At 50.4% G+C, this 27027-nt stretch overlaps 2 protein-coding genes across 2 annotated transcripts; both read right to left on the reverse strand.

The window, feature by feature from the left end:
- Positions 1-944: 944 nt before the first annotated feature.
- Positions 945-2810, reverse strand: LOC117855929 (E3 ubiquitin-protein ligase PUB23). The gene has a single exon (XM_034738328.2). The coding sequence runs from the start codon at positions 2548-2550 to the stop codon at positions 1324-1326; it is 1227 nt and encodes a 408-aa protein (XP_034594219.1). The 5' UTR covers positions 2551-2810; the 3' UTR covers positions 945-1323.
- A 5714-nt stretch (positions 2811-8524) lies between these two features.
- Positions 8525-9863, reverse strand: LOC117858256 (uncharacterized). The gene has a single exon (XM_034741291.2). It carries the CDS (start codon positions 9734-9736, stop codon positions 8759-8761), a length of 978 nt encoding a protein of 325 aa, XP_034597182.1. The 5' UTR covers positions 9737-9863; the 3' UTR covers positions 8525-8758.
- Positions 9864-27027: the final 17164 nt, after the last annotated feature.

Here is a 27027-nt window from a genome sequence, read left to right on the forward strand (position 1 = left end):
CTTGAGTGCCATCAGGTGTAAGTCATTAAAGATCTCCCAAATCCCATCTTCTCCCTCCGTTCTTCTTTTGTGCCGCTGCTGAGCCGATCCGCCATGATGGCGGCGAAACCCTCCAGTTATCTAGGGATCTTGACAGGTTATTGCGGTGGGCTTCGAAAAAAAAAAGGATAAAGCTAATGAACACGTGGACCGGGCTAAACACTTGTAAGGTCAAAAATAAGATAGGCCCAGCACCTTATCTTGATGCTCTCTCTCTCCATTCTAACAATCCATAATGGGCCAGGACTGATTGCTAAAATTAGCCCACTCTGCTTGCCCCTCCCATGGTTCATCTCATCCGCGTGTTTTCCTTTTTTCTTTTTCCCCCAGCATCCGAATTCCATGACCAATAGCACTCTGACATTTTTCTTCCTCCGTGTGTAGGTATTTCTTCCTATCGTCCTGAATTGCCTGCCCCTCGCCCCCGTGGTACTCTGTTGACTGTCGTCATCGTTCCAATCGTCCTTATACTCCTTTGCATTACCTACCGCCTGCATAAGCCATCTTTGGACCAGCGGCACCGTCGCCGTCCCGCTCCCGCTCCCGCCCAACAATTGTCACCATCGCCGGGCTGCCACGGGCTTCGTTCCCTCTAAAGCCCAGGAATTAGAGGGAGACTCGTCAGAGCCCAACCCCTAAATCCACGCGAGAGAAGCTATATTGGAGGTGAAGAAGGCTAGGCCTTGTTCGGTTATTCAGGATTGAATTATGGAATGGATTTGTTCCTGAAGGGGAATGAGTGGATCCGATCCTGGAGGATTTCGTTCCGGAGGTCAAGACATGAGAATTGATTCCGGGTCGCTAAGAGGTCGGAATAACCAAAACGAGCTGGAATAGAATCAAGGCCGGCTCTATTCCGATCCGAACCGGATAATTATTTTGTGTTAGGTTGGATTTTTATCCGGATCAAATCAATATATGCGGAATAGACCGAACAAGGCTTAAATCAGAGCAGATCTTTGGTGCGGAATGGAAATGCTGAAGTATCACTAAGCATTCCCGTTTTCTTTTCACAACCATCCTTTCAGGATTTATCCTACTTGAATCTAACTTCAGGGACTATGGTAAATATTTTCCGTCTTAACACCTTTGCACAAATCATAGTGCCTGAAATGAACAAAACACTGAGAAGATTACATCATCCTACACTAATTCGGTAACCAAGCAAAAAGGCTCAGCTCAGAATCTCAGATGGGTTCCTCTTCCGCAGGCACAATCTGATGCCTCGCATGGATAGAACTAAGAAAAGAATGAATCAATAGGAAAAATGTCCTCTGCCAATCATCATGAAGGGTAGAGCCCCAAAAATTTCGGCGACAGGCAGGGTGAGCTCCTCCAGGTCCTGGAGTGCAGCTTGAGCACCTCGTGCGCCTTCTCCTTGGTCCTCACCCCGCACTGCTCCGACCGCAGCACCGCGCACAGCTTGGCCACGACGCCGGACTGCGCCATCTCCTGCAGCACGGCGGGCGTCGCCGCGTGCCGCGCCACGGACCGGAGCACCCGCACCGCCCGCTCGGTCGCGGCCTCCGACACCCGCAGCACCTTCTTGCCCACCACGGCCAGGCCCGCCGCGTGCGCGACCAGCTCGGCGCGGCCCTCGGCGCACGTGCACAGCCGGTCCAGCGCCGCCAGCGCGAGCTCGCAGACGCGTCTCTCGGGGTCGTCGAGCAGGAGGTCCACGAGCGCCGGCACCGCGCCCGCGCCCACGATCTTGACCCGGGTCCGGCCGTAGGGGCAGAGCGCGGCGAGCGCGTGCAGCGCCGCCTTGGTCGCGCGCGTCGAGATGCGGTCGCGGACCACCCTGACAACCTCGGCGAGAAGCTCCTGGCTCAGCCCGATCACCCACGCCGGCCAGGCCGCCTCCGAGAGGGACCTCACGAGCAGAACGGCGTTCGCGCGTGACTTCAAGTTGGACGAGCGGAGCACGGCCGTGAGCGCCTCCCCGAGGTTGCTGTGCCTGGCCACGACGCCGGCCATCTCCGGCTCCGGGATCCGGAGCGACGCGAGGACCCCGACCGCCTCCTCGCGCGCCGTCGAGCACGCAACGCCGCTGCTGACGACGCGAGACAAGGCATCAAACACCCCGTCCTGGGACTCTAGCACCGCCCGGCTATCCTCGCACTCTGACACCAGCTCCCGCAGCCTCTTGAGCGCCTCGACCTGCGCCGCGGCGGCGTCGGACAGGAGCGCGGCCACCTCGGCGCCGGACGCGGGCGCCCGCAGCGCCGCCACGTCCTCGTCGTCGACCTCTGCCCCGGGGGAGAGCGACGCGAGCCAGGCGTGGATGAGGCGGCGGAGGGTGTTGTTGGGCGTGAGCTGCAGCTGCGTCGGGAGCGGCACGCGCGTGACGGGGCAGGAGCGGCCGCCGGCGGGCGCGGGCGCGGCGAGCCAGCGCGAGATTGCGGCGCGGTCGTAGGAGATGCCGGTGGGCAGCGTGACGGGGTCGCGCATGAGCTGCAGCGAGATGGGGCAGAGGAAGTGGGACGGCACCTCGGCGGGCGCGCTCGCCATTGTCCGTGACGATCGACCGGGGTTTGAGTTTGACGAGAGCAGGTGTGAGGCGGAAGGAAGCTTTATAAGTTGCTCACTGCTCGGAACGTGGGCGGTGGTGGGCTGCCGCTGCCGGCGAGCGTTTGCTTGGGAGTTGACACTTGAAACTTCCACGGGGAGAGGAGGGAGGGCGGTGAGCGCGGGCGGTCGTCGTCGGTTAGTTTAAGGGCGCGGTGCCCGGGATTCCGTCTCGTTCCGGTGGTGTTCACATGCGTCGCATCACATGCCCCGGTGCGTTTTGTTTACTCGCCCCGCGCGGTTGGGTTTGGGTCAGAGAATCGGAGCCGTCGTGCTCTTCCGGTTTAGACCCTTGGGCCATTTGCAAATTACTCCTGAGGTCTACTAGTTCATTGCTCTTGTAATCTTGTTGACTGTTGCCTCTTGGTATGGTGGCAACCGGCAAGGGTGACTTCGGTGAGCCCGTAGTAAAATAGCATTCAAGAGCTTAGCTTTCTTCGGACTTTTTAGTTTGAAATATAACCAGAGGCAATGAACTGTGTACATAACTTTTCTTCATACATGAAAAGTTTTCGACTTAGTGTTGTTGTCTTGAACAAGTCTACAAAGAAAATCACTTGTTCCAAGTAGGAATTGCAGCTGGACTACTTGAGGTTGTACAAAACTTTGCAACTTCCAAGTAGGGTGGCGACATGTTCATATATTGTTGTGTTAGTTTTTCCCTTTTTCTTTTGTCCGCGTCATCCTTTTACGCAGGTCATACTTATCCCTCTTTGAATATCACTTGTTCCACTATGACCATACACTGCCTTTTGTTTTCTATGTTTGATTTGTCACTAATTATGCATGTTTTCGTATCAAACTAACACTCTTCGTTGTCAGTGTCACCTCCACGTAAACTCCAGTTTCACCCAAAATATGAAGCGACGTTAGAGTCATTGCTTTGAATGGTAATCCAGCCGAAATGCACAATCACACTGGTGCCATCTGTAGCGGTTAACCAGAGCCATCGGCTGACCCCGCTCCAATCTTCTTGGAAAGTCAACCACCCGGGGTTGTTCCTCCAAATAAGCACAAGCCCAGGCGTCATTTCGCAAAACACGCCTTGTCGTGGAGATGGATTATTGGACGGACGAGTGGGAAGGCTCGACGTACGGTTGACCTGGACAACGTTGAGATTAACAAAGCCAAGAAAGTCAGACGCGTAGCCATCGGCGCTGGCTCTGCTCTGTTAACGCTTTGTTTATTCAGATCGCTGAGACACTGCCATGTTCCAGCTCTAGAGATGTGCGCACCCTGCTGCCCGCAGGTGGATCAGGTATCCGGTGTGGTTGCGGTGTCCCTTCTTGACCGCCAAATTTTGAATTGTTTTGTAATATCGCTCACCTGACCGATCTGAACATCTGATCTGTTCGTGCCAGCCATTGCCTCGGAATCTTTCGTTGGCTTTCCTCTATCGATGGGCCGGTAGCTAGCTATAGGATATGATCTATCTTGTCGATGTGGAGGTGGAAGTTTTCATTTGGATATGAACAGTATACATATAATTCATCCATTTTACTTTGTGATTTAGGAAAAATGTATTTATGAAAGGTGCATGTAGTTTGTTCCACTTCCACCATATTAATAACTACTCCCTCAGTTCCAAATGTAGTTTGTTCCACTTCCACCATATTAATAACTACTCCCTCCGTTCCAAATTATAAGTCATTCCAACTTTCTTGGAGAGTCAAAACATCTCAAGTTTGACCAAAATTATAGAGAAGATCACAAAAGTTTATGGCACCGAATAGATATACTATGAAAATATATTTAGTGAAGAAACTAATGGTATCTATTTGGTATCATGAATGTTAGTACTTTATTGTATAAATTTGGTCAAACTTGAAATGCTTTGACTCTCCAAGAAAGTTGGAATGACTTATAATTTGAAACGGAGGGAGTACTAGTCGTAGCAACAAGCCAACAAGGCATAGCACTACTATTAACAAAATGGTCCTTTTTTTTCGCCAGCAAAAAAGGCCAAACAATATCACTGGTCTTCGAAACTGGTTGGAATAATCAATGCTAGCTCAACTGCTGAAAATGAAACCTGGATCTAGCTTGTTTGGAGTTTGGACCACGTAGGCACGTATATATAGCTATAGCAATTATTTGGTTCCGATCATAATCTAACCTTAATAGTCTTACCTGCACGGCTGCACATCAGTACATAAATTTATTATATATGTCAACTTGGCTCACCGTTGAGGTCGATCTATCTGGGGTTCTTCCATGCATGGTTTTGTCAAATCTAGGGGTAGATCAGTGCAAATACCATCAGTTCAGTTCAGACAACTTGAGAGAGAGCTCCCACTCTCCCATTGCGGCTCAGATCAAAAGCTTGTTACCACTCCATGATGCATGCACGTTCTCTAACGCTCGTGCGAGTCATGTGCTCGGAAGTTACCCATGTAACTTACCTCGTTCATGCACTTCATTAGATCAAGTAGTGCATGGACAAGGTAAGTTGCATGGAGTCAACGATATACTATTATATAGGTCTCGAGGGAACGAAACTCATACCCAACGATCGATAAAGAACTGTTTGAATTCCTAAGCAAGAATCGGCATCTCGATTACTATATACACATATCCCCTCGACCGCTGAATTTGCTGTAGCCGAATTCGTGGGTGATGAACAATTGCCAGATGGAAATGATGGTGCCGACTGGTTATTCGATGGAGTTGACCTTGTTTCGGGGTGCGCGCGCTGAGGCCAGAGAGAACATGATTCCGAATTTCCATGTGGATCATAGGCTGATCGTCGTAGTTCTTGTTGAACGCCGACGACATCACATCGTCGTCTACTTTTCGCCTTTTTTTGCTTTATTCCTTCCTCCTTTTATTCTTGCTCCTACAGTATATCGATTGCTTTGGGAAATTGCATGGGAAAGTCGCCTTTTCCGTCACCGCTTATACGTACGTTTGTGGGAACGCGCGCGGCGTTGACCTTCGCTAGCTTTCGCCATCACCGAGTTTGAGCACGTGGAGAACTCGATCGCTCCTCGTGTGCTGGGTTATTAGCATGTTTCAGCTTGCGAAAGCTAGGCTGACCGGTTCGTGTGCGTCGCTGTCAAAACATGGCCGGTACCGGTAGATATCAGTGTTAGATGTGGTAATGGCGTGATGCGTCCATAGTTTCAGTCGTATAATCTTGGGGCTTCTGTGGTTGGTGTTTCTTATTGTATGAAACACTTTGATAAACTGGGATTCTTAGATACTACCCTGACATCGAGTGAATACCTTCCGACCAGAATTTTTGTTTCATAATAATACGGTGGAGAAATGGAGTACGGTGGCCACTCTTCAGGCTTCATTCAGCCTTTGGCGGCCCAGGAAGCCCGGCCGACGATGCCACCGAGCCTTTTTCGTGCTGGGCCACATTAGCCCACATAAGCCCGGTTTATATCATTAAGCGGGCTTCAGCATGTTCCGATGGTCGATTGGCCCACACAAACCAGGCGTTCTGCTTCCCGGTAGGCCCATGCGCGGTTTCAAGCGGAAAATTAGCCTCCATCTTGTCGGCAATGAACAGTCAGTTCAAGCAATCCAAATTCGAGTCAAAGGCACGCTTAAAAATCACGACAGGCCTACCAAGAAACGAGTCAAACTGTTCGAATCATGAATCCCAGCATCAGCTGTAATCATTCCATCCAAAACAAGTTGTTTTTGCACTTGTGCTCTGTTTCCTTTCCCTTGTATTTCTACAAAAAAGCGATAAAAATCCATGGCAGGCAGGCCAGTAAGACGAGCGAAATGTGGTGGAGCACGAGTTCAGTCAACACGTATGGGTATTCTATACCCTGGTCCTTGCGAGAATAAATGCCAAGTGGCGTGACGCCATTAGCTAGGGCTGCGTGCGTGCTGCGAAGATAAGCCACCGCTTACGTGTGGAGATAAGCAACGACGACGACGCATGGGTGGCATGAGGACACGGGCCCCATGAGGCCCGTCGTCGTTGCTCATGCCGAGGTAGCATCGACGACGAGACGAGGTCGATCAGAGTTGAATGAGCAAGATGAGCAGTTGACTGCAACATACAAGTAACAACTAACAAGTCCATGCTGTACGTCCAGTACGAGTTCTCAGCTACCTCCTCGAATCATCGATCTTGCGCTAGCATAATCTTTAGGTCTCTGAATGTATACGCCATTAGGGCCTATTGATCGGTCCACGCAAGAATCGCACAAGATTCTCAGGTACCAAAAAGGACCGTGCCTTGCTATAGGAATCGAGACTCTAGAGCATACACATTGCATGTAATTCTAGGAAGATCGAAATGCATGGTGCTCCATCCATAATGCAAACTGAACAGAATAATGGCCAAATTTAACTCGATCGATCTGCATTAGCTGACAACTCTGCAGAGTTGGGTTTACTTAAACGATGACGAACGTTCCGCACAGGCACAACCATACTTGTTCCGCGGTTCCCCCATGTGGTCGATGTCACTCTCGACACCAAACCACAAGCAGCTCGCACGCGCAAACGGAGGTCGCCCCGTTTGTTTACGGCGATCGAGTACAATTTGACGCTGCAGGCCGGCGAGCCAAGGGATCGGAGATATCTTGCGCTATTGATCACCATGAGTATCGCACCGCCGCTCTCCTTGGATCATGGGCCAGCGGCTTGTTCTCTCGGATCCAAACCCATGTGCATGCGGCCCTAGGCCCCCTGATTTCTGTAGATCAGAGAGGGGGGGAGCCTCCCAAGGTTGATCGATCATTACTGTCGCAGCGGCCGGGCTCGGGCGAGTACGCTGTGGTGTGGATGCCAAGCATAAGATGCAAGGGAGGGCGTACGCATGCCGTGCATGTAGTGGAGGGAGCTCTCTCCCCTACGCGACCCGCCGTGAGAGGAGGCGTTGACCCCTGTAAAATATTGCGCGCACGGGTAGTGGATTGCGATCACCTAGCTAGCAGCGCTGCTCCCGATCTCTGCCTTGGTCAACCAAATTCTTCCTGGTATTCTTCCTCCTCCTCCTCCTCATACCGTTTCCCCCCCGCGATCTTGTGTTGGTAACTGCAAAACATGTTAAGTCATTACCCACAGTTTTGTAATTTACTAGTTAGCAAAATGTACCAAAAACCGTTGGCACTTCTAAAAAGAACTGGCAGGAAAAGTGATCATCCTCGTAGTGAAAACCATTATGCATAACTCATTTTGTAATTCAATGGCTATGAGGTTGGAATAATGAAAATGGTTTAGCACATCCTCGGTTAATCCAACAATTGCGATAATTTTTTACTACTTTTTATCTAAAAAAGTTCGAACCGCCGTATTGATCTTTTCCAATCTACAGAAATATTCTTACTAGCAACTGAATGAATAACAGATCGGATTAATAAGTACTGCATTCAAATTAGGTTAACGGTGGAGCATAAAACGAATATTTCTAAAATTGATGAAAAAAAGGGAAGTGATCATGATGGTGGATTGCATGATTCAATAGGAGCAATCTCTCTAGCCATTTAGGCAATGGCAGCTACTCCTCCCCCTCTGAGTTGATTACACTGTTTTTGTTTGACTAACCATTTTGAACGAGCAGACGGGAGACAAGGGACACATGCCCTGTTCAGTATTTGGGATGCAAGGTATTATTTGCTTCCGACGCGAAGCTATGTACTCTCCTAACTAGTATAGTGAAGTCCATTATTTCATACAGTGTGATGATGCTGACCAAGACTCCAAGAGAATCAGCACTGCCATGCATATGCTTGCACTTCAAATTTTTGTCGGTGAACAGTAGTGTGAAGTTTCCTGCAGATTCTGTAGCATTTCCTGAATGTATGCTGTGAACACTTCAACTTTCTCATGCTATACAAGTATACATTCATCAAAGGGAAGATTCATGTAGAGACAGAAGCGAGGTTGTAAATAAAATCTGCACTCATGCAATAAAAAAGATTGATGCTAGTTACACCAAGTTATAAAATACAACTATTTTCAAGCTTTATTATTGTATTGCCTCGATCTATCTCACAAGTATACCGAACCCTTAACTTCATTACATGGGCGACTTCTCCCTCATCTCTCCTCAAAACATACATATCTCTATATATATTTCTTCCAAACCAAATTGAATGAAAGAAAAAAAGGAAAAAAATGTAACAAACCAATCACAAGAACACCATCAAATTGGCAAAAAGAGAAGAAATTGATCGTGTAGTTACGGCATGTAGAGAGCCTCCAATCCTTGGCAATCCACGCTCCAATCATGATTGTCAGGCCCGCTAATCATGCCCTCATGGAGGCTGAGGGCGTCGTCGGGGAACGAATCCAGCGAGTCATACTTGGTGTCCTCCAACGTCGACAAGCTGGGCACGATCGAGCACCACGACGAGAGGTTGCCGACGTCCGTGGGCAACCCTAGCGAGTCGAAGCAGCTCTGATCCATGGCGAAGTTGAGCTCGCCGAGCGCAGCTTGCACGCTCACGTCACTGCACAGCATGGTGGTTGCGCTGCTAGTACTAGCCGCCGTACTCGTGGGGTCAGTGCTGCTCACTGGCCCCAACCACTCACCGAACCCGTCGTGGCATGGATCGAACTGCGCCGGCGCCAGGACGCCGGGGCTCAGGTCGCTGGACGCGCTGAACGTGTCGAACGCCTCGTCGACCTGCCCTGCCGACTCCGGCGTCACGGCACCGGCGCCTGCCTCGGCCGCCGGGTGGTTGAGGAACTTGGCGTACAGCATTGCGAGGTCAATGGTGGAGCCATCGGCGGCGGCGGGCATGTCAGGGATCGCCTGGCCGGGGTTCGCCGGGTTCCCCACCATGCCTTCCAGGACCAGGTCGGGCCGGACAGGGCCGGGGAACCGGTGCCCGAACGCCGCCGCGTCGCGGCCGCTCGCCATGGACTCGGCCGCCGACCGCGCGGACGACTTGCCCCGGCGGTTCTTCCGGCAGCCGCCGCCGACGGGCACGTTCCGGAGGGAGCCGCCCTTGGTCCAGTATCGGCGGCAGCCCTTGCAGAAGTAGCGCGGCTGGCTGAGGCTGTAGTTGTTGTAGTAGCAGAACTTGGTGTTGGGGGAGTCGCAGCGCGGGCAGTTGGGCGCCGTCTCGCCGCCCTGCTTGTACCGCCGGTCCACCAGCAGCGACGGCGGCCGCGGCGCGTACGGCAGCATGGCCTCGTGGTGAGAAGACAACATCTTTATGAGACCACGGTGGTCAGTGCTAGGAGCTTGGAGCTGGGAGAATTCGCCGAGAATGTGGTGATGTGAGAGGGATCGGAGGTGACCTTGGGGACGCGAGGGATTCGATGAGATGGATGGACGTGGGGGGAGGGCGAGAGGGAGAGGATCGGAGGTGGTGGGGCTTTTATACGGGGGTAGCTCTCGGGTGGGGGGAGTTCATTCCCTGGTCCAGCCGCGCATGTGCATGTGAGTTTGCGCTGCATAGATTTGGGCCGAGCTGTAGTAATTTGTGGGTTAAGAAAATTGGGCAGCTCCTAATTAATCACCCCCAACAAACTGTGCTTGTGCAGTCCCCTTTAGTGGATACAGTAGCCTTGCTATCGCATAATGATGCAACAACCCACTGTGCAAGTGATCAAAGGACAGGCATTGCAGAACTTTGGCATCTAAGATGAACAGTCAATTGAAACTAGGCCCCGTTTCACACAGTTTCAGTGAATCGGCTGAAATGTGATCCTACAATCCAAGAGAACTTTTTTATAGTAAAGAAACTATCGAGCAGTTCCCAAATAAACCTCCCGTGGATTTTACGTGATCCAAATTCACAACAAGGACTTCATGTAAACCTTTTTTTCTTTTTGGAAAAAAAATGTATACCTAAGATCAAGAAACAACTGTGTTGACTTGCCAAAAAAATGAACAAGGAGCTGGAGAGAGAGAGAGGGGGGGAAGAACCAAATTACTTAAGTTACAGCTACCGCTATAGGTGAAAAGAATACACTATCCATATGATTGTCCTAGGAAGAAGTGCCTTTTGGTTGCAAGATGAGGTGAGGCGGCTACGGAGCTAAGGCGTGGTCAGTGTGGCCGTGTGACGGAGCCGTTCCGGCCAAGTGATCGACGGGGCGCGACACGGGACCGCGCGCGCGCATGCATGCACGCACGGCACGGCGCTGTGCTGCTGCGGTGTGCGGTGGGCGCGCCGTGGCCGGGGCAGGACGCGCGGTGGCCCGGGGTTTCACGTGGCGCCGCGCCATGCGAAGATCCTAAGCGCCTCCGGACCGGTGGGGACGTGGGGTGCGCCGTGCGCGGGACGCAAATCCCTCGGGATCGCCTACGACTTTGTTATTCGCATCGCGTCGCGCCACCCGAGGGGAGGGCGTTTCGCCGTCGGCTCCTTCGACGGGTACGCTGTGGGGGGCGTGATCTGCCCACACGGTTAAGCGTACGCCCCGGGGACGCAACCGCATGGCGCATGCTCGCTCTGCTGATCTGCTCGCCCGGCCGGCTCGTGTGCATGGGCTGGCGCATGGGGGAGGTTGCCGCGGGTGTCCACTGCATCGCGCTCGGATGCTCGCTGGACTGCACTGGTCAATTCTTACCCGTCTTCTGAACAGCGATTTCTAACAGGAGATCAACCGTACATATGCATGATCTTTTCGTCCGAGATCACGTGATTAACTGGTGATTTCGAACAGACCATGGAGCACTAGAACGAACCACCACTCTGAGGTAGACCCGAGCTTCGAAACATGACGATGATGTACCGGAACATGATGTAGAAAGAACAGGGGCAGAGGAGTTCAGCCCTTGGCGATAGCAGACAATTACGTGTGCCGCCAATGGTCTGGCTCCCGTCGAGACCCGTGCGTCGGCGGGGCCAGCCCTGGCACAGGGAACCTGATATCACGACGCGCCATCTAACAGGGAAGGAAGTGGAGGGCGGCGATCCAGGCCAAGAGTACGTACGCGCACAGCACAGTGCACAGCGACCGCGACATGACAACTCGCTGCCGCGCTCTGTTCCAATCAGTTCCTGCGATATGTGTTCGGTGCACGGCGCACCCAACCGGCGGCAACAGCAGCACGCGCGCCCCGTCCCGTGTCCTCGCGCGCGCACGGCTCTGACAGGTGAATGTGCGGCCGTGGCCCGTGGTACGGCTCCCCTAGTCTGGGCACGCCACTTTCTGCAGCGCTGCTCCGATCCGTTGGTGTTGCAGGCTTGCAGCAGCCACAGCAGGTCGTCTCCGCTTTCGATGGGGATAGCCGGGACAGTACATTCCAACCCCACAGTACATTCTGGATGGACAGTCCCGGTCGCCGGCTGTGCGCGCATGGAAAAACGTTCGCGGCCAGCCCCAACCCATGTGGCTCGATGAGGTACACTAACCACTACGCGATCCGCCCATCTTCTCCCTCCCCCGGTCTTAATCATGCGCCATTAAGGGCATAAACCAAACCATCAACTGCAAATTTGACTTGCTTGTGCGAGACTTCCAGCGAGCGAGCCCCTGCTGCTCCGGCTAGCCGCTAGCAGTGACGGGTCGAGGCGAGGGGGTTCAGGATCCGCAGCAAGTAGCCTGGATATGATACTGCCGCGGTCTGCGTGCTCCGTCCTGCTGTGCTGTCCAGCCGTAACCCGCAAGCACGCGAATTAATGCGGGGGCGGATCCGCCGATCCGTCGCCCGGCCGGCCTCGCACAGTCGCACGACGGGAATAGATTGCTTGCACGGCCTCCGGCGGCCGTGCTATGATTGGGGGGCCGCGCACTGTTACGGCTCGTGTACCGTGTCCCTGTGAACGCCGCGCGCGCGCGCGCCCTGCTCGGCCCGTCCGTCCCCTGGTCCTGACGGCGACGCGGTCGGGGCTCGAGATCGCCCCGTGAGGACCCGGCGAGGTACTTGCACGGCTGACAGGGATCGACTGGATGATACAGAATAATACAGGTAGCTTCTGTAGATCATGCGTACATCGAGTATTCAGTAGTGGGTATAGGGATCAATTTCCAGATGCCGATGTACATGCGTGATACTACTGCAGAAGTTGCAGTGATTGCAGTTCCCTGAATTCCACCAACAGTGCTATTTGCCCTATCTGCTAACCAAGCTCGTTGTATTGTATAATTGTAGGCCGTAGCAAGGGAAAAAGTGTGTTGTATAGTACCCACTGATTGAATTGATATTGGGGCTGATCAGATCAAATGGAACGTGTTTGTGCAGTTGAGGGAAAGTTGAATGTTTGTGCAGATCAAATGGAAGAAGAGTACCCAAGGACGGCAAAAAAACAGTACTGTAACATAGGAGCTTTCAGTCCGGTCATACAGCTAAAATATTAGAAACCGGAACGATCGACACAGTACAGTGTCCGTCACAGCCTCACAGTCGCAGGACACGGAGTGCAGATTGTGAGATTGGCGACGGGCGACGAGTCTACACAGGAGTAACAATTGTAACATAACTTCATTGATTGTCTGACAGGCAGCAGAGTACATACAATCAGGAACTCAGGACTGACGATGGTGCTTGTTTAAGGGAGCTGTCATGTCGGGGAAGGTCGATGTACTTCTTGGATACGGTCACTTGACCAATGATTCGTGCATTATTGATGTACCACTAACGTTGTCGGCATACTCCAGTAGTTTTACATGGGGGAAGTCTGAGTACCTGGAGTTCTGGACAGACAGCCGTATGTTTTCTACTGGTGACTTTGTACGTATACTCCTAGGTTATATGGATTCTACACAAGAGAAAAAAGGAACCAAAATGCATAAGGTAAATTTCTAAGAATATCAGCGATCGTATAACTCATAGGCCTATATAGCAAAGAGTAGCATCAGATCTACCTGATGGATGGATCGATCCAGCAACAGTGTCTTTGTCTAGCTAAAACCGCTGCAACTTTCACTCTTAGACACTACACGCAGATGCCATAGCTAAGTCGTCCACAGTCGTCCCACCCAGTGGTAGTTGCTTCCATGATTTTGTTTTCCCCTGTGAGACTTCACCACTTGCTTAAGCTACACTCCTCCTGGCCGATCGAGCTGCTCTGCAACAGTCACAGGCACGCAGATATAGAACTTGCCTGAACAATCACGACCGGGACTATTACATTCCGATTGATTGCTCCAAGGGGGAAAAAATGGGCAGGCAAAGCATTACCAATCCAGGCCGGGATGGATCGTGCGTGGCAAGAGCAATGGCTGAACGACCACGCGCATTGATTCGGCCGTTGCAGGACGCCGTACGTGCATGGACGATGGATTCGTTGGAGCGAACTGACGATGGCGACGCGATGCGTTGGCATTCGTGCATGGACGCAGGCGGCAGGCGGAGCTCTAGCCCGAGGCCCGAGCCAACTGATCGATGCACGGACGCAGCAGGTGCTGTGCAGTGAGTGGGCAAGCGACGACGCAACCCCTACCCCCGATTCCTTTGTCCTTTTGTTCCCTATTTCCGTTCCGATACTCATTCTAATAATCATAATTTAGATATAAATTAATTAATGTAATATAATTATATATAGAATATATTTATATATTATTGATGGTAATGTGGGAGAGATACTTATACGCTGCACTTCTAGGATAGGGAAGCGAGTCGAAGAACGTGCTATAAGTTGCACATTAAAAACATAGCATGATGATTTATAGAATCAATTTACATCTCCCACCACAATAAATTTAAGATAGTTTTATATCTAAATTTTGAAAAGTTATAAAATGTCACAAATCCAAGATAAATAACTTATAGATTCCAATTCCTTTTGAAATAAAGGGATCCCAACGGGATCTTAGCTCTGCCGTTGCACTGGCACGACAGATTGGGTCTCGGAGGAACAATTTGTGCATGCTGTCTGCATACGTAGGCTTGGAGGCGCGAAAATTCGACTGGTCGCTGCTGTACTTTCTCCGTCAGCGTGGCCGTGGCTGTTATGCTTGCATTGGATGACAGGGAGTAAAACCATCCCATCCCTTCCGAATACTCCATCAACGCAGCAGCGTTTTTTCGATGATCTTTGCACTGAGATAGTGTTTGGTTAGCTAACTTAATCTGATTACTGAAGGTAACAAATCCCATTACATATGTTTGGTTGCGGTGGTTTGTAATCAATTGACATTATAATCGAATCCCTTACCTAAATAATATCTATACAAGCTTGTTATCCCTCCCCCCACCATAATCAGATACAACACCCACACCGTAATTTGATTACATTACCTGAGTGCAATCAAACAAATAGGGTAATCACCTATTCCGCCGTCAAATACACCGCGAACCAAACACTATCTAAAAGTGACCTTTTCTAGCTATGACATTAGATGCCTCCGGCAGTAAGCAGAAACTCGCTTAATTGGCAACTTTCCAACTAGTAGTTCGGTCAAAAAGAAAAAGGAATAGTTAGCAGGCACGTCTTAGTTCTTGCTGCTAGCAACGAAACAAAAGTTCTGCGCATTTGGTAGAAGGGAATCTTACAACCTCAAAACATAACATGTTTTCTCATTCCTTGGTAGGGACTTTGGAATCTAGGCTCTGGACCGCAATTCATGCATAGACGGGGCTGTCTGCGTGCACAGGATGGTGGGGTACGTAATTTTGCAGCACGTGTTCTAGGTTCCCAGACCAGCTTGCCGAAATGGACCTTGCGAGTTGCGAATACAGCGTACTACCAGAGTACGGGTAGATACTCCGCACTACATTTGCTTCGTTCGATCGTTTAACGCCTGTTCAACTCGCTTGCCGCTTTTATTCAGTAGCAGCCTGCAGCAGGGTGCAGACCAAAATCCGGAGCCCGTGCCAATGCGACGCATGAGCACTCAGCGAGCCCCCAAAAATACTGTTGATGCGTACGTCTCATCGTCCCAGCGCCAACGGTACGACGTCTGCCAGTCCCAGGGACCATTAACCATATCTACGATGCCAGCCAGCAGTGCAGTGACGCGACGGTCTGTGCTGCGCATCTCATCATCGTAAACCCTCTCCTTTGCTTCCTTTAAACCCAATCAACAGGGACAAGCGAGCGCGACAGGCCGGCGCTTTCCAGGATCATCAAGACGGCGTTGACAAGCTTCGGTTCGCGCCCGCATGGCCATGCGCCCATGCCACGCTCCCCGCCAGCCACGGCACCGGCAGACGACGATTCGCGCTGGCCATGGGGTGCGTGGTCGGCGTCAGGACCACCCCGGCTCACCCCGGGACCGCTACGTGCGCGCAGGTGACGGCCGAGCGCCGGCCGCCCGCCCGCTCGGCTGCCCGCCGGGGCCCGCTGGGGCAGCCGGGGCGTGGGCGCGCGAGAGCGGCGGGTGCCTGGCGACGGGGGCAGGCCGGGCCGCGCGCGCGAGTTGGTGGGGAGGTACGGAGTACGAGTGCCGGGTGGTGCGGACGCGCTCCGCGGACCACGCTAGCCTGGGAGGGTCCGGCGACCCGGCGGTCACATGGCTCGGCACCGTGCAGTCGCGCGCCTCCGGCCCTGCTGCCTTGATTGCGCGATGGCGACGTTCTTTTTGTTTGTTTGGGGTTGGGGCTAACAAACCGTGGCCAAAAGGTCCCATCACGTTTGCTCTTCGTCGTGGCACTGTGGAAGCACACCCCGAGCTGGCCATACTTGAGGTAGCAGACAACAAAGGTTCCCTCTCTACAATCTTTCTGTAATCTGCATCTGCTTTTTTTTTTTTGTGTGTGTGTGTGTTGGGGAGGGGGGGGGGGGGGGGGGGGGGGGGTTCTGCATCTGCTGCACAGGATCCGAAGAGTAGTACGTGTAATGAACGGAAATATGTTTGTGGCCGGAGAAGAGAAATGTTATGGCCCAGCCCAGGCGCTAGCCCAAGAGAAGTACACCAGAGCCCAACAGGCCCTTCGTTTGTGAGGGGTGTTCGGTTCCATGGACTAAAGTCTAGTTCATGTCACCTCGAATATTCAGATGCTAATTACGAGAATTAAATATGAACTAATTATAAAACTAATTACACAGATGGAGGTTAATTCATGAGACGAATCTATTAAGACTAATTAATCAATCATTAGCAAATCGTTACTGTAGCATCACATTGTCAAATCATGGGCTAATTAGGCTTTATAGATTCGTCGCACAAATTAGTCTCCATCTGTGCAATTGGTTTTGTAATTAGTCTATATTTAATACTCCTAATTAGTTTCTAAACAATCGATGTGACATGAATTTCATGACCTCCTAAAGAACCAAACACCACCTAAGCCTTGTTCTGGATCCCCGCCAGAGTGGGTTGATGATGACGATTTTTCTTATTTTTTTATTTTTTCTTTTACAAATTTGCAGAAATAAATATCCGAGCAAAAAATTAGCAAACTAGACCTATACCGCCAGTTGAAACGGCGGTAGGTTAGAAAAAAAATTAAAAGGAGTTACCGCAAATTGAAATGACAGTAATAAAAAAAAATTAAAAGGAGTTACCACCAGTTGAAATGGCGGTTGGTTACATGGTGGTGAAATGGCTAGCGCCGTTTTAAACGGTGGTAACTCCCCCCTCCCACCATTCTGTCGGTGGCAGGAGGTGGAGCCACCTATAGCCGGTTGAAACGGCTAAGTTCAAGTAATTTTTTTTATTATTTTGATTTCGTGTAATTTTTTCTCTGGGTTAAAAAATATAAAGTTAGATTGGAAGCATTAAATAGTCGAATATGTCATTATTAATTGCAATATGAAAGAGAGATAGAGCACTTCGAGGAAATGATTAAAATTGAATTAACTCTCGGCCATTAAATACGAAAACAAAATTTGTGCACAACATGCAAACACCAACGACTCTAGACTAAACAATTAATTATGGATCGCAGTGGTATGTGCGGCACGAATGCTATCCTAAACATGTGACGTTGCTAAACTAACATGCCTTAGGTAATTGAAATAGCCAGGGATAGAGCCATCTCTACTTTCTAATATAACTAGCTTTGCGAGAGATGGGAGGGTCAGCCTCATAGTATCCGGCACCCCCAGAGGAAGACGGTGACGGTGGGCGATCCTTGTTGTGGTGGTAGGAGCATTTGCACCATGGATCGGTACAAATCAAGTCTCCTATAATGTAAACCACCCAAGGATTTGCATCAACTTCGGATTGAAGATCCTCCACCCTACACTCAAGGTCAAAGATCTTGCACTTGAGGTAGTGGATGTACTCTTGGGTTGGCTCAGGAGGTGGAGGATCGACCCACTTTGCATAGCGGCAATTTTCTTCATCGAGATAGAACTGAACATGATGTTAGTTTGTAGCATGAAAAGTTTAGCAAGAGTATGGAAGTAATAACATGACTCACCAAGCCATACGGGCATCGAAAGAAATGCCGGCTTCCATCATCATAGCCAGCTGAACGACACAAGCCACGCCATGGTGACACATTAGCCACGCATTATGGCGGTCATCATAAGGCCTAAGGCAGTTTGGAAGGGCTTAATTAGCCCTATCATACAGAAGGAAGTCGTCGAGGGGTTGTAACAACTCTACCTAAATTAAGTACTTCAACTCTAAACCAGTGTTAAAGTAAATCCCTAAGCTAAGAAGTGAAATGACCTTTATAAACCTAAGAAGCTCTCTTTTGGGGTTTGTTTAAAATCTTGAAATTCTATATACAAACTTAAGTTTCTGCCCAAATAAGAGTTTCAAAACTTTTAAATTCCAACAACTTTTGTTAAAGGCACCTTGTCTAATTCGGGGTGGAAAGGAGCCAAAAATAGCAACCCAAGCCGGCCTTCCTAAAGGACCCCGAAAATCTCTCAAGTCCTGGAATTTGAGTTTTTCCCCCATCTTTGCAAGCTTTCATCTACAGTTTTCCTATCTAAACTCGAGTCAGAGCCTTAATAGAAGTTGTAGTACCTCAAGAGTGTTCCAACTTTGTTACACTGACCCAGATCCAAATCGGGCCCGAACTTGTTCAAAATCCCGGTCAAAGTGAGGTAACCCAGTCAACTCACCCTGGTGCCTTGAAAATCCTAAGTCTGGAATTCCAGATTTTTGGCTAATTTTGGCGTGAAATATCTTTGAATCCTTTCACAGTCTGAACCGACACCTTAAACAAAGTTTGAAGAACTACCAGAGTTGAACAAGTTTGTTTAAGGGAGTTTCGGGTGTTGTGTTGAAAGATTCGGAGAAGGATCGCTCCAAAGCTGGTCTGGCTTGCAGCCCGAAGGGAGCCTCGACGCCCGCGCGCCCGAGCATGTTCGCTCGCGCACCGCGTGCCGCGTGGCCGCCGGCCACCAGCAGCTCGCTGGCACCCTATCCCCAGCGCGACAGCAACCGGACGAGAGCCACGTCGCCCAACCCGCACCCGCGACAGGACGGAGCAAGCGCAGGGCTAGCCAATCGCCAGCCGAGCGCCAGTCGTCTTCCGCCTGCCACGGCTCTGTTCCGCCAATCCTGTTCCGCCCGTTCGCCGAGGCAGCTGAGATGCCCCCGACGTCCCATATCTCCGCCCGCTCGCCCAACCCCCACGGTAGCCTTTCCGCCTCGCCCGCCCGACAGACCGGAAGCCCCAGACGCGCGCCGCCCAAGGCCAATCGCCGCCGAAGACCATCCGGAGCTCCGCCTCCTCTGCCCAATGGCGTCGTCGGCCAATGGCCGCCTCGCTCAAGCACTCACCGCTCCCGGCCTTATCCTTTCCCCACCGGAGCCCCGCCTCAACCCTCTGCGCCACCCCGGCCCTATAAAAGGGAACCCCCTCACCGGCAATGCTACCCCTTTGCCACCGCCCGCACCTGCGCCGCCGCTTTCTCCTCTGCACCCTGCTTTCTCCTCTGAGCCACCGCTTCCTTTCCGCACCGCCACCGAGCTTTCGTGGAGCTCACCCCCTTGCGCCACCCTACACTCCGGCGACTTCGCCGCCACCCGCAAGCCGCTTCTTCCAACACACCCGCCGCCCGCTCCTCCGCGCGGTACTAGAGCTTGCTTGTGTCCACCAGTAGCACCGCCGCCGCCGGACCACCGCCGAAGTCTCGCCGCCGCCCAAGCCTTCGTGTGTACAACCTTCCCGCCCCAGCCTGCTCCTGCTCGGCCCCAAGGCTTCGCCGGTAGACCTGGAGGTAAGCTACTTAACTTCCCTGTCTTTCCGTCTCGCCCGACCCCTGTCCTTTTCATTTCGCCCGACCCCTATCCTTTTCGTTTCGCCCGACCCCTGTCTTTTCGTCTCGCCCGACCCCGCCAAGTTTCATCGACCCTTTCTCCACCTCGCCCGAGGGCTCGGTTGTAATTCTTTTTCTTTGACCCGAGGGTATCGATGAAATGTTTTTGGGGATTCCTCTGTGTTGAGTCTGAGGACCTCGGTACGGTTTTCCTTAAACCTGAGGGTCAGACCCTAAGTTTTCCCCAATCTGACCCCTCCATCCTGCTCTCCACCTACAGAAGTTGAACTCCCCCACCTTTCCTGTAGCTTTGCTACAAGTGTCCATGTTAAACCATGAGTGTGTTGAAATAACCATCTAAAATGTTTAACCCATGCATTGCATTTTCGTGTAGAGTTGAATCTCGCCGACGGGACGTACGAGCTTCATCCAGCCCCGGAAGAAGACCCCGCCGAGGAACTGCACCCCTTCGAAGGAGAGCCCGAACCCGCGCAAGACCCCGAGGACCCACAAGCTTTTTTTGAAGGCAAGCCCCGGTGCATGAACTCCCTATTTTACTTTCATGCCACTTACTGCTTACTTGATTGCGTATTTACGTTTCGAGGAGTTGTAATGGAACCTTAGATGCATAACTTAGTACCTTATTTTTGAATACTAGTTGCTAAGGTCGAGTAGTGCAATGCTTAATAGGTTTCGGTAAAAGTCGAGTGATTCCCTGTCACCCGCGAGTTATAGGAGTTAATTGTTTCAGTTCTGTCGCAACTATAAGGACGACGGACGGGGTCAGGCTTGTGTTCGATGCTTGATGGATTGCCCCGTCTGTCTAAAGGAAAAATGAACTAAGGTCGAAACGTGTTGGCGTTCGTGATCAAGTGATTGAAAGTACTAATCTCATATCTAGTATGGGATGGGGAAGCCTAGTACCTGATTGAACTGGGGTGTGGCATACCTTCCGGCTGTCCTTGGAACGTCGTTCCCATGGTGCATCATGTGGGTGCAAGTGCGGTCACAGTGCAGCATTACGTCGGGACTGTGGAGCATTGCATGCCAAAGGAAGTTGGCCCTGACACGTGCCTAAGGGATCGATGGGGACGGCTGACAAATGAAGCGACCCTTCGTGGTGCGCGGATGTCGTGAGATTAGGTTTGCCATGCATGGTTAATAAATTCGAATCGATTCGTCTGCCTCTCACAGATTGGGACTACTTGATCGCTATTCTGCACTGAGTAAAGATGGAACATGAGGATGATTTTAATCTTAATGTTTGTTAAATAATTGCTTGGAAACCATGTTTGTTTAGCATAAGTTGCTAATCTAGAATGGATAAAGAACATAGAACATGAGCTAAAATATTGAAAGTAAGGACTGACTTTAGGCGCTTTTGGCAAGAAAACCTCAGAGCCAGCAAGCCTTGCATGTCTAAGTCTCGGTCGTGTCTTCCCGACGGGTCAGTCTTGCTGAGTACTAGTTGCCCAGCCTTGTTGTGGCTAATCTTTTTCAGGTAATGTCAGTAGCTTGGGTGTTGGTACCCCTTGGCCGACCCAGCTTCCTCCAGGCTGGACCGTCGAGTGGGATCCTTCCTCGGATGGCGAAGGAAGGAGTTTTTGATGTCATGATCGGCTCTGTCATGATATCTGGTATCGACGTTTAAGCTTCCGCTAGTTTTAATTTGACCTCGAACCATGCAAAAATTTCGGGTGAACTTCCAAAAACTCTGATGTAATAAATTGTTGAACTATGTTGTCGTGATGGAATGTTGTAATCTCTGTGCTACTCACCTTCGCGTGAGCGATGCTTCTCGATCCTGTTTATGTGGTTTATCGGAGGAAATCCGACGGTCGACCAAGTTGACTTGCTTAAAGTGCATAATCGCATGTCAGGCGACTTCAATGCATTTTAGTCAGGTTAATTTGGGCAGTTCCGCCACAGGGGTGCCTCATACTCCATTGGGCTAAAAGAACCTGGCCAAGTGACGGTGGGAATAGGAGCACCCGCTCTTCTTCCCCTCCTCCCACGACCTCTCTTTCTTGCGGATGCTATTGTTCTTCCTCCTACTCAGTGGATTCGGGAGAGAGAGGTCCATATAAGGAGTGTTGAGATAGAGATGCATTGTGCCCCCATTTGTTCAGTACCCCGTCATGTTCAATCATCCTAAAAAAGCTTAGATATAGGCTTTGCAGGTGGAGAGACGTAGGGCTCAGTGTGGAGTCCCATATGCCTGAGAAGGCTTACATTTAGGGTCCTTGCAGTCTTTTTTGTAGGCTTTTCAGTGACAGTTCATGTCAACAGTGGATGAGCACTATTTGAGTACTGTACTGGCAGTAGAGCAGTATAATGGCAATAGTGTGAAATCAAGATGAAATGTTATACAATACAAACAACAGTACAATGGCATGCGAGGCACCCAACATGACAAACCTAAAGAGCACTTTGCCTAGGATAAAATGCCTTAGGTAATGTAAATTGGTGGATCACAACTAATGTTCCACTAGGTGAACCGGAAAAGTTTTCCCATCCTCGCTCTTTTGGAGGAACATTCTCCATCCTGCTTCTTCATGTTCTTCTATCGCTCTTCTTCCTGGAGGAGTTGCGCCTGATGAGCTTCGAAATCTTCCTCCTACCATTTCAGTGCTGCCTCTCGAGCACTAACTACTCGTGCCATTTCTATAGTTCATCCTCCTTGCCATTCAAACGAATATGTTGTTGGCGGATGCGTCGCACTTGCTCGAGCCAAGCAAGACGTGCTGCCTCTCGAGCCTCTTCCAGCCTAGCATAGTATTGGCCGTTGGTCTCTAGCACCACTGGGATTATGCCCACCTTCCCTAAAGGCCTAATATCAATCCGTTCCATAAATGTGCAAGCCTGCATGTTAATTCGTGATTAGTTCTAGATACCGGTACATAGAAAATATATTTAAAATGTTTATGAATGGACGGACCTTGAAATCATCGTCAATGTCGGGATACTTGAAGTACCTACACCCCTTCTTTCCCCGAGGTAATCGATCCTCCCATACTTCCAACCACGCATGGAAGCCGTAGTGGCATTTGGGACGCTCATTCCATGGTGGAATCCCATTTTGGTCATCCCTCCACGATGATATTTTTTAGAGGGATAAGCAACCTCACTACAAGCGTTACACTCAGGTTCGATAGTGGTAGTAGTGCGTTTGAATGTTGCGTGGACGTCTGTTATATAGAACACTAGTGACATGATTCGTGGACCATGTCCATCATGGTAAAGGAAAATAACATGCATGGACATCATAGTCTGCACCAAACTACCTATCAAACTCTCTGTACCGGCCTACAGTCTGCAAAGGACAACACATTATAGTCTAAGATATCGTACACATCATAGCTTGCACTGGCCTACAAAAGATAAAGAAGGCCATATGGACTAAATGCGTCCTCACTGGTGACGCACAACACCGGCACCACAACTTGCGACCCACTACGCTGCTTTGGTCTGCAGCTGGTCGTACGTAAAGGGCTTCGGAGGGGCAACCTCGCCAGCCGGACGTCCTGGTGCATCCGCAATTGATGTCGCGAACTCCTGGGTGGAGCCCTGTGTTGGAGGCACTGGCGCTTCGCCCAACTGCGAAGGACCTATCTCCTCAGCGTCGTAACTAAAAAAGGACTCCACCCAGTTTGTACTCGTCCTATGGATATCATCCTCTACGGACTCATCATCGGTCCCTCCGTGGCCTATGTACACTATGATCGAATCAAGAAGTATTATTTTCAATTTCGATCCGTATTAGTAATGGAATAGAATGCATGCATTCATGACGCACTTATGTCATCCACATGAAGACGGTCCTCCTGCACTAAGCCCTATGAAGTGTTGTGGCGCTATGTCATGAAATTATTAGTAAGTATGACCAATTAGAGTACAATTGGTAAATGAAAAATGAGAAAGTAACAAACACATACTTGTGGGGGTGAAATACTATGGACCCGACACATAAGTGGAAGGACCTAAGACGGTGCACGTGGAGGAGTACACGCCCCGGGGGAGGTTGCATGTGCCTGTGCTGCAAAAGATAACGCGTGGTATGCTGGCCGTGTGGGTGCAACAGAAGACGCACCGGAGTGCTGCGTAGGTGGTGCTGAAGACGAACTGGGGTAGGCAACCCATGGTGGAAGTAGAACGTCCGCGTCACCACCACGGCAGCTGACGGCCCGCAAAAACCTAGTACATAGGGCCGTGATCCTCCTATACGTCGATTCGTACTCGTGCGGGGTCATGTGCATGTAGTTCTTCATGCTGATCCACGCCGTCGCCTGAATTGCTGCAATAACGTTGTACTAATGACAATGATATAGTTCAAGTTAGGCACAAAATATTCCGTACAAAGTGCAACATAACTCAATGCAGTATGAGTAGCAAATGATGCAGAAGCGAACCGTGATGTCGAAGTTCTGTGTCGTGCATGATGCGTGTCCGTGTCCTCGGTAAGTACCATCGCAGGTACGCTGTGAAAGGGTCGTCGGAGTGTAGATGGTCCTCCTGCACTAAGTCCTCCATAGCATCCGCCCACAGCTCGATGTACAAAACCACCTTTGGACCCCACTATGTCGCTAGCCCACCACACTACCTAACATATCCGTCGTGCAACGAGCTACACAAACGCATAATATTTATTAGACAAAAAATAATTAGATGTTGCTTACCTATGCACGTGGGCCGAGACGATGTGAGTCACTGGAACTCGGGAGTCCTGGTACCGGTGGAACTACTTCATCACATGGTGTACCACGTACTTCTCAACATGGATGTCATACACCAGTAGCTTCTTCATCATCTAGTACTCCCGATCTCGTAGGCACAACAAAGACAACCCATGCGGGGTGTGAGCTTGGATGTCCGCTATAGTGTAAGGTGTCCACCTGACGTCGGTGTCAACAAGAGCGTCAAATTGCCCAACAAAGTATGGGTCCGACTTCTTCGTCTGAACTCCAACCCACGATCGCTACAAAAAAATATTTCGCAATCAAGAAAAGTACTTCAAATGTCGATGCATGCAACATATGAAGACTAGTAAGTGTAGGTTTAGTATCGTACCTTTCTCAAGAACCACATGGACCCCATCGTGGGTCTGTCAACATCGTCGTGGTCGACAGGCAACTCCAGGTAGGGTGCCATGTCAATTAGTGGCCGATCTATCGGGAATAGCTTGTACGACCAAAGCTGAAGAAGCAACGGGCAACCAATAAAGATGGGCTCCATCGAGTTTACCTTACTGCAGCCCGTGCAAAGCCACCTATAAGTCGCTGCCAATACAGCTGAACCCCAGCTGTACTGTGGAACCTTGTCAAGCGGGGCCTCCACTATAGCCCTCGCAAAAGGAAGGAGGTGCATCAGACTCGAGTTCCCCTGCGACGTGCAGAACATCATCTACCCAAACAGCCACAGTAACTATGCCTCCAAATGCCTCGCAACTGTGGCATCATCGGTGTTGGCTCTCATGTAGTCGGCTTACACAACCATAGAAGTTAGTTTCTACACTCACATTAGCGATAAGGAAATGAAAAGATATGAAAATAAGTACTCACATTGAACTGTGTGAGCCACTTCTTCATGGGTCCGTGTGTCAAGCTGAAGGTGCGATACGACAAGGCCTGATCGATCCATGGAATGTGGGCAAACCGGTCCAAAAGCTCCTCACGCCAACTAACAGGCACGTCTTGCACGCCAACGGCCCTACCGCCACAAGGCAGTCCCAACAGGAGTGACACGTCCTGAAGTGTAGGGGCCATCTCACCCACTGTGAGGTGGAACGTGTGAGTCTCAGACCGCCAACGGTCAAAAAGAGCTGTTAGGAGTGACATGTCGAAGTGAAAACATGTCACCTTGTCCATGTGCTTCACTCCTGCGTCCATCATGTCTCCATCAACCAACCTCGCTATCGGGAGGAGCCCCACAGCGCGTAACCTGTAGCATGGATATCATTTATTATTTAAAAGAACACAATGTTAGGAATGAAATTGAGTAAACTAAGTAACATGTACCTCGGAATCAATCGAGAATCGATCGGCATCGTAGATAGTGACACATGTGCGCGAAGCGTGCCGAGGTTCACACCCCGTACGGCAGACATGAACGGCCGATCAGCGGGGTCCATGCGAGGGTCGAGCAACTCGGGGGTCTCGTACCCCTCTCCAGGCTCCTCCGCCATTCCTGCAATAAGTATAATATTATTACATGACGAATGAAATATATACGGCTGATATGGAGACAAAATAATATAATTAGATATATTTGAAATACAATTTAGAACACATATGAGTTATTTGAAATACAACATAATTGAAATATTACAGTAGATATAATAATTAATGTCTAAATATTACAACTTAGCTTTCAGTCCACAATCCAAGAGTTCATAAACATACAACACACATTACTAATGGTGCATACATCAATCTTAGAAGCCCGTCATTGTTCCTATGTGCACGACGACCCCGACCACGTGCTAGAGCATTTGGCTCACCTATTGATGGTCTAGCTTGGTTACTCCCGCCTCCATATGTCATTGCAGGGCACTGCTTGTACCCGTGACCTGCTTTATGGCACTTCGAGTAGAGGCGCACTTCATGACCAACTTCAGATTGATCCACTTTATTTCGAATGTGTCTGTTCTTGCATCGCCCGACCCCTTGGAACATTTCGGGATCGGGTTCAGGAACGTAACGTGCAACATTCCCAGGATTATTTATGAATTTTCCTAGTATACGAAATCCATAAACCTCGTTTCTCCAAGTGGCCCATATAGTTTCCTTGAGGAAGTAATGTGGTACGAACCTACGAGGCTGAGGTCTCCCTACCTCAAGGCATGTAGTAGTTACATGGGTGCAAGGCTTGTGAAGCAGTCGTGGCTTCTGGCACGAGAAAACACATTCTTCATCGCTAATAATGCACTCCTATGTGAGTTTCTTGCACCTCCCACCCAATCAACCTTTGTCCATGCAAACTACTTCGTAGCGGTGTTCAACGGCACCCACTTCACTAACACGATGCTTACGAGACTTTTTTATCGTCTTGTCCATGTACTCTGTCATCTTGTATCCATAAATTTTATGATTATCGACCATTGACTTATTGGCCATTGCGTACTGTTTCATGAAATACTTAATGGTGCGGTATAAGAAGAATTCCACGATACCAACAAGGGGCAGTCCCCTAACACCACGCAGGACCCAATTATACACGTCAGCTAGGTTTGTAGTCATTATACCGTACCTAGCACCTCCCTCGTATTATAGTAATGCCCACTTTTCCTTCAGTTCATGCTCAAGCCACTGTGAGAATGTCTTAATGGACCTACCCCATCTTCGCCTGACATTTGGACCATCCAGTCCGACATCCTCCAGAGAGACAGGGTGGTCCGCCTCGCCATTTGCCGACCTCTTACCTAGCTCTTCAGATTGTTTTTTTA

Source organism: Setaria viridis, chromosome 5 (genome assembly GCF_005286985.2).
Source record: "Setaria viridis chromosome 5, Setaria_viridis_v4.0, whole genome shotgun sequence".
Classification (NCBI taxonomy): Eukaryota; Viridiplantae; Streptophyta; class Magnoliopsida; order Poales; family Poaceae; genus Setaria; species Setaria viridis.

Coding starts and splice junctions, on each gene's coding strand:
- LOC117855929 (XM_034738328.2), bottom strand. CDS start 2,550: ATGGCGAGCGCGCCCGCCGAGGTGCCGTCCCACTTCCTCTGCCCCATC.
- LOC117858256 (XM_034741291.2), bottom strand. CDS start 9,736: ATGTTGTCTTCTCACCACGAGGCCATGCTGCCGTACGCGCCGCGGCCG.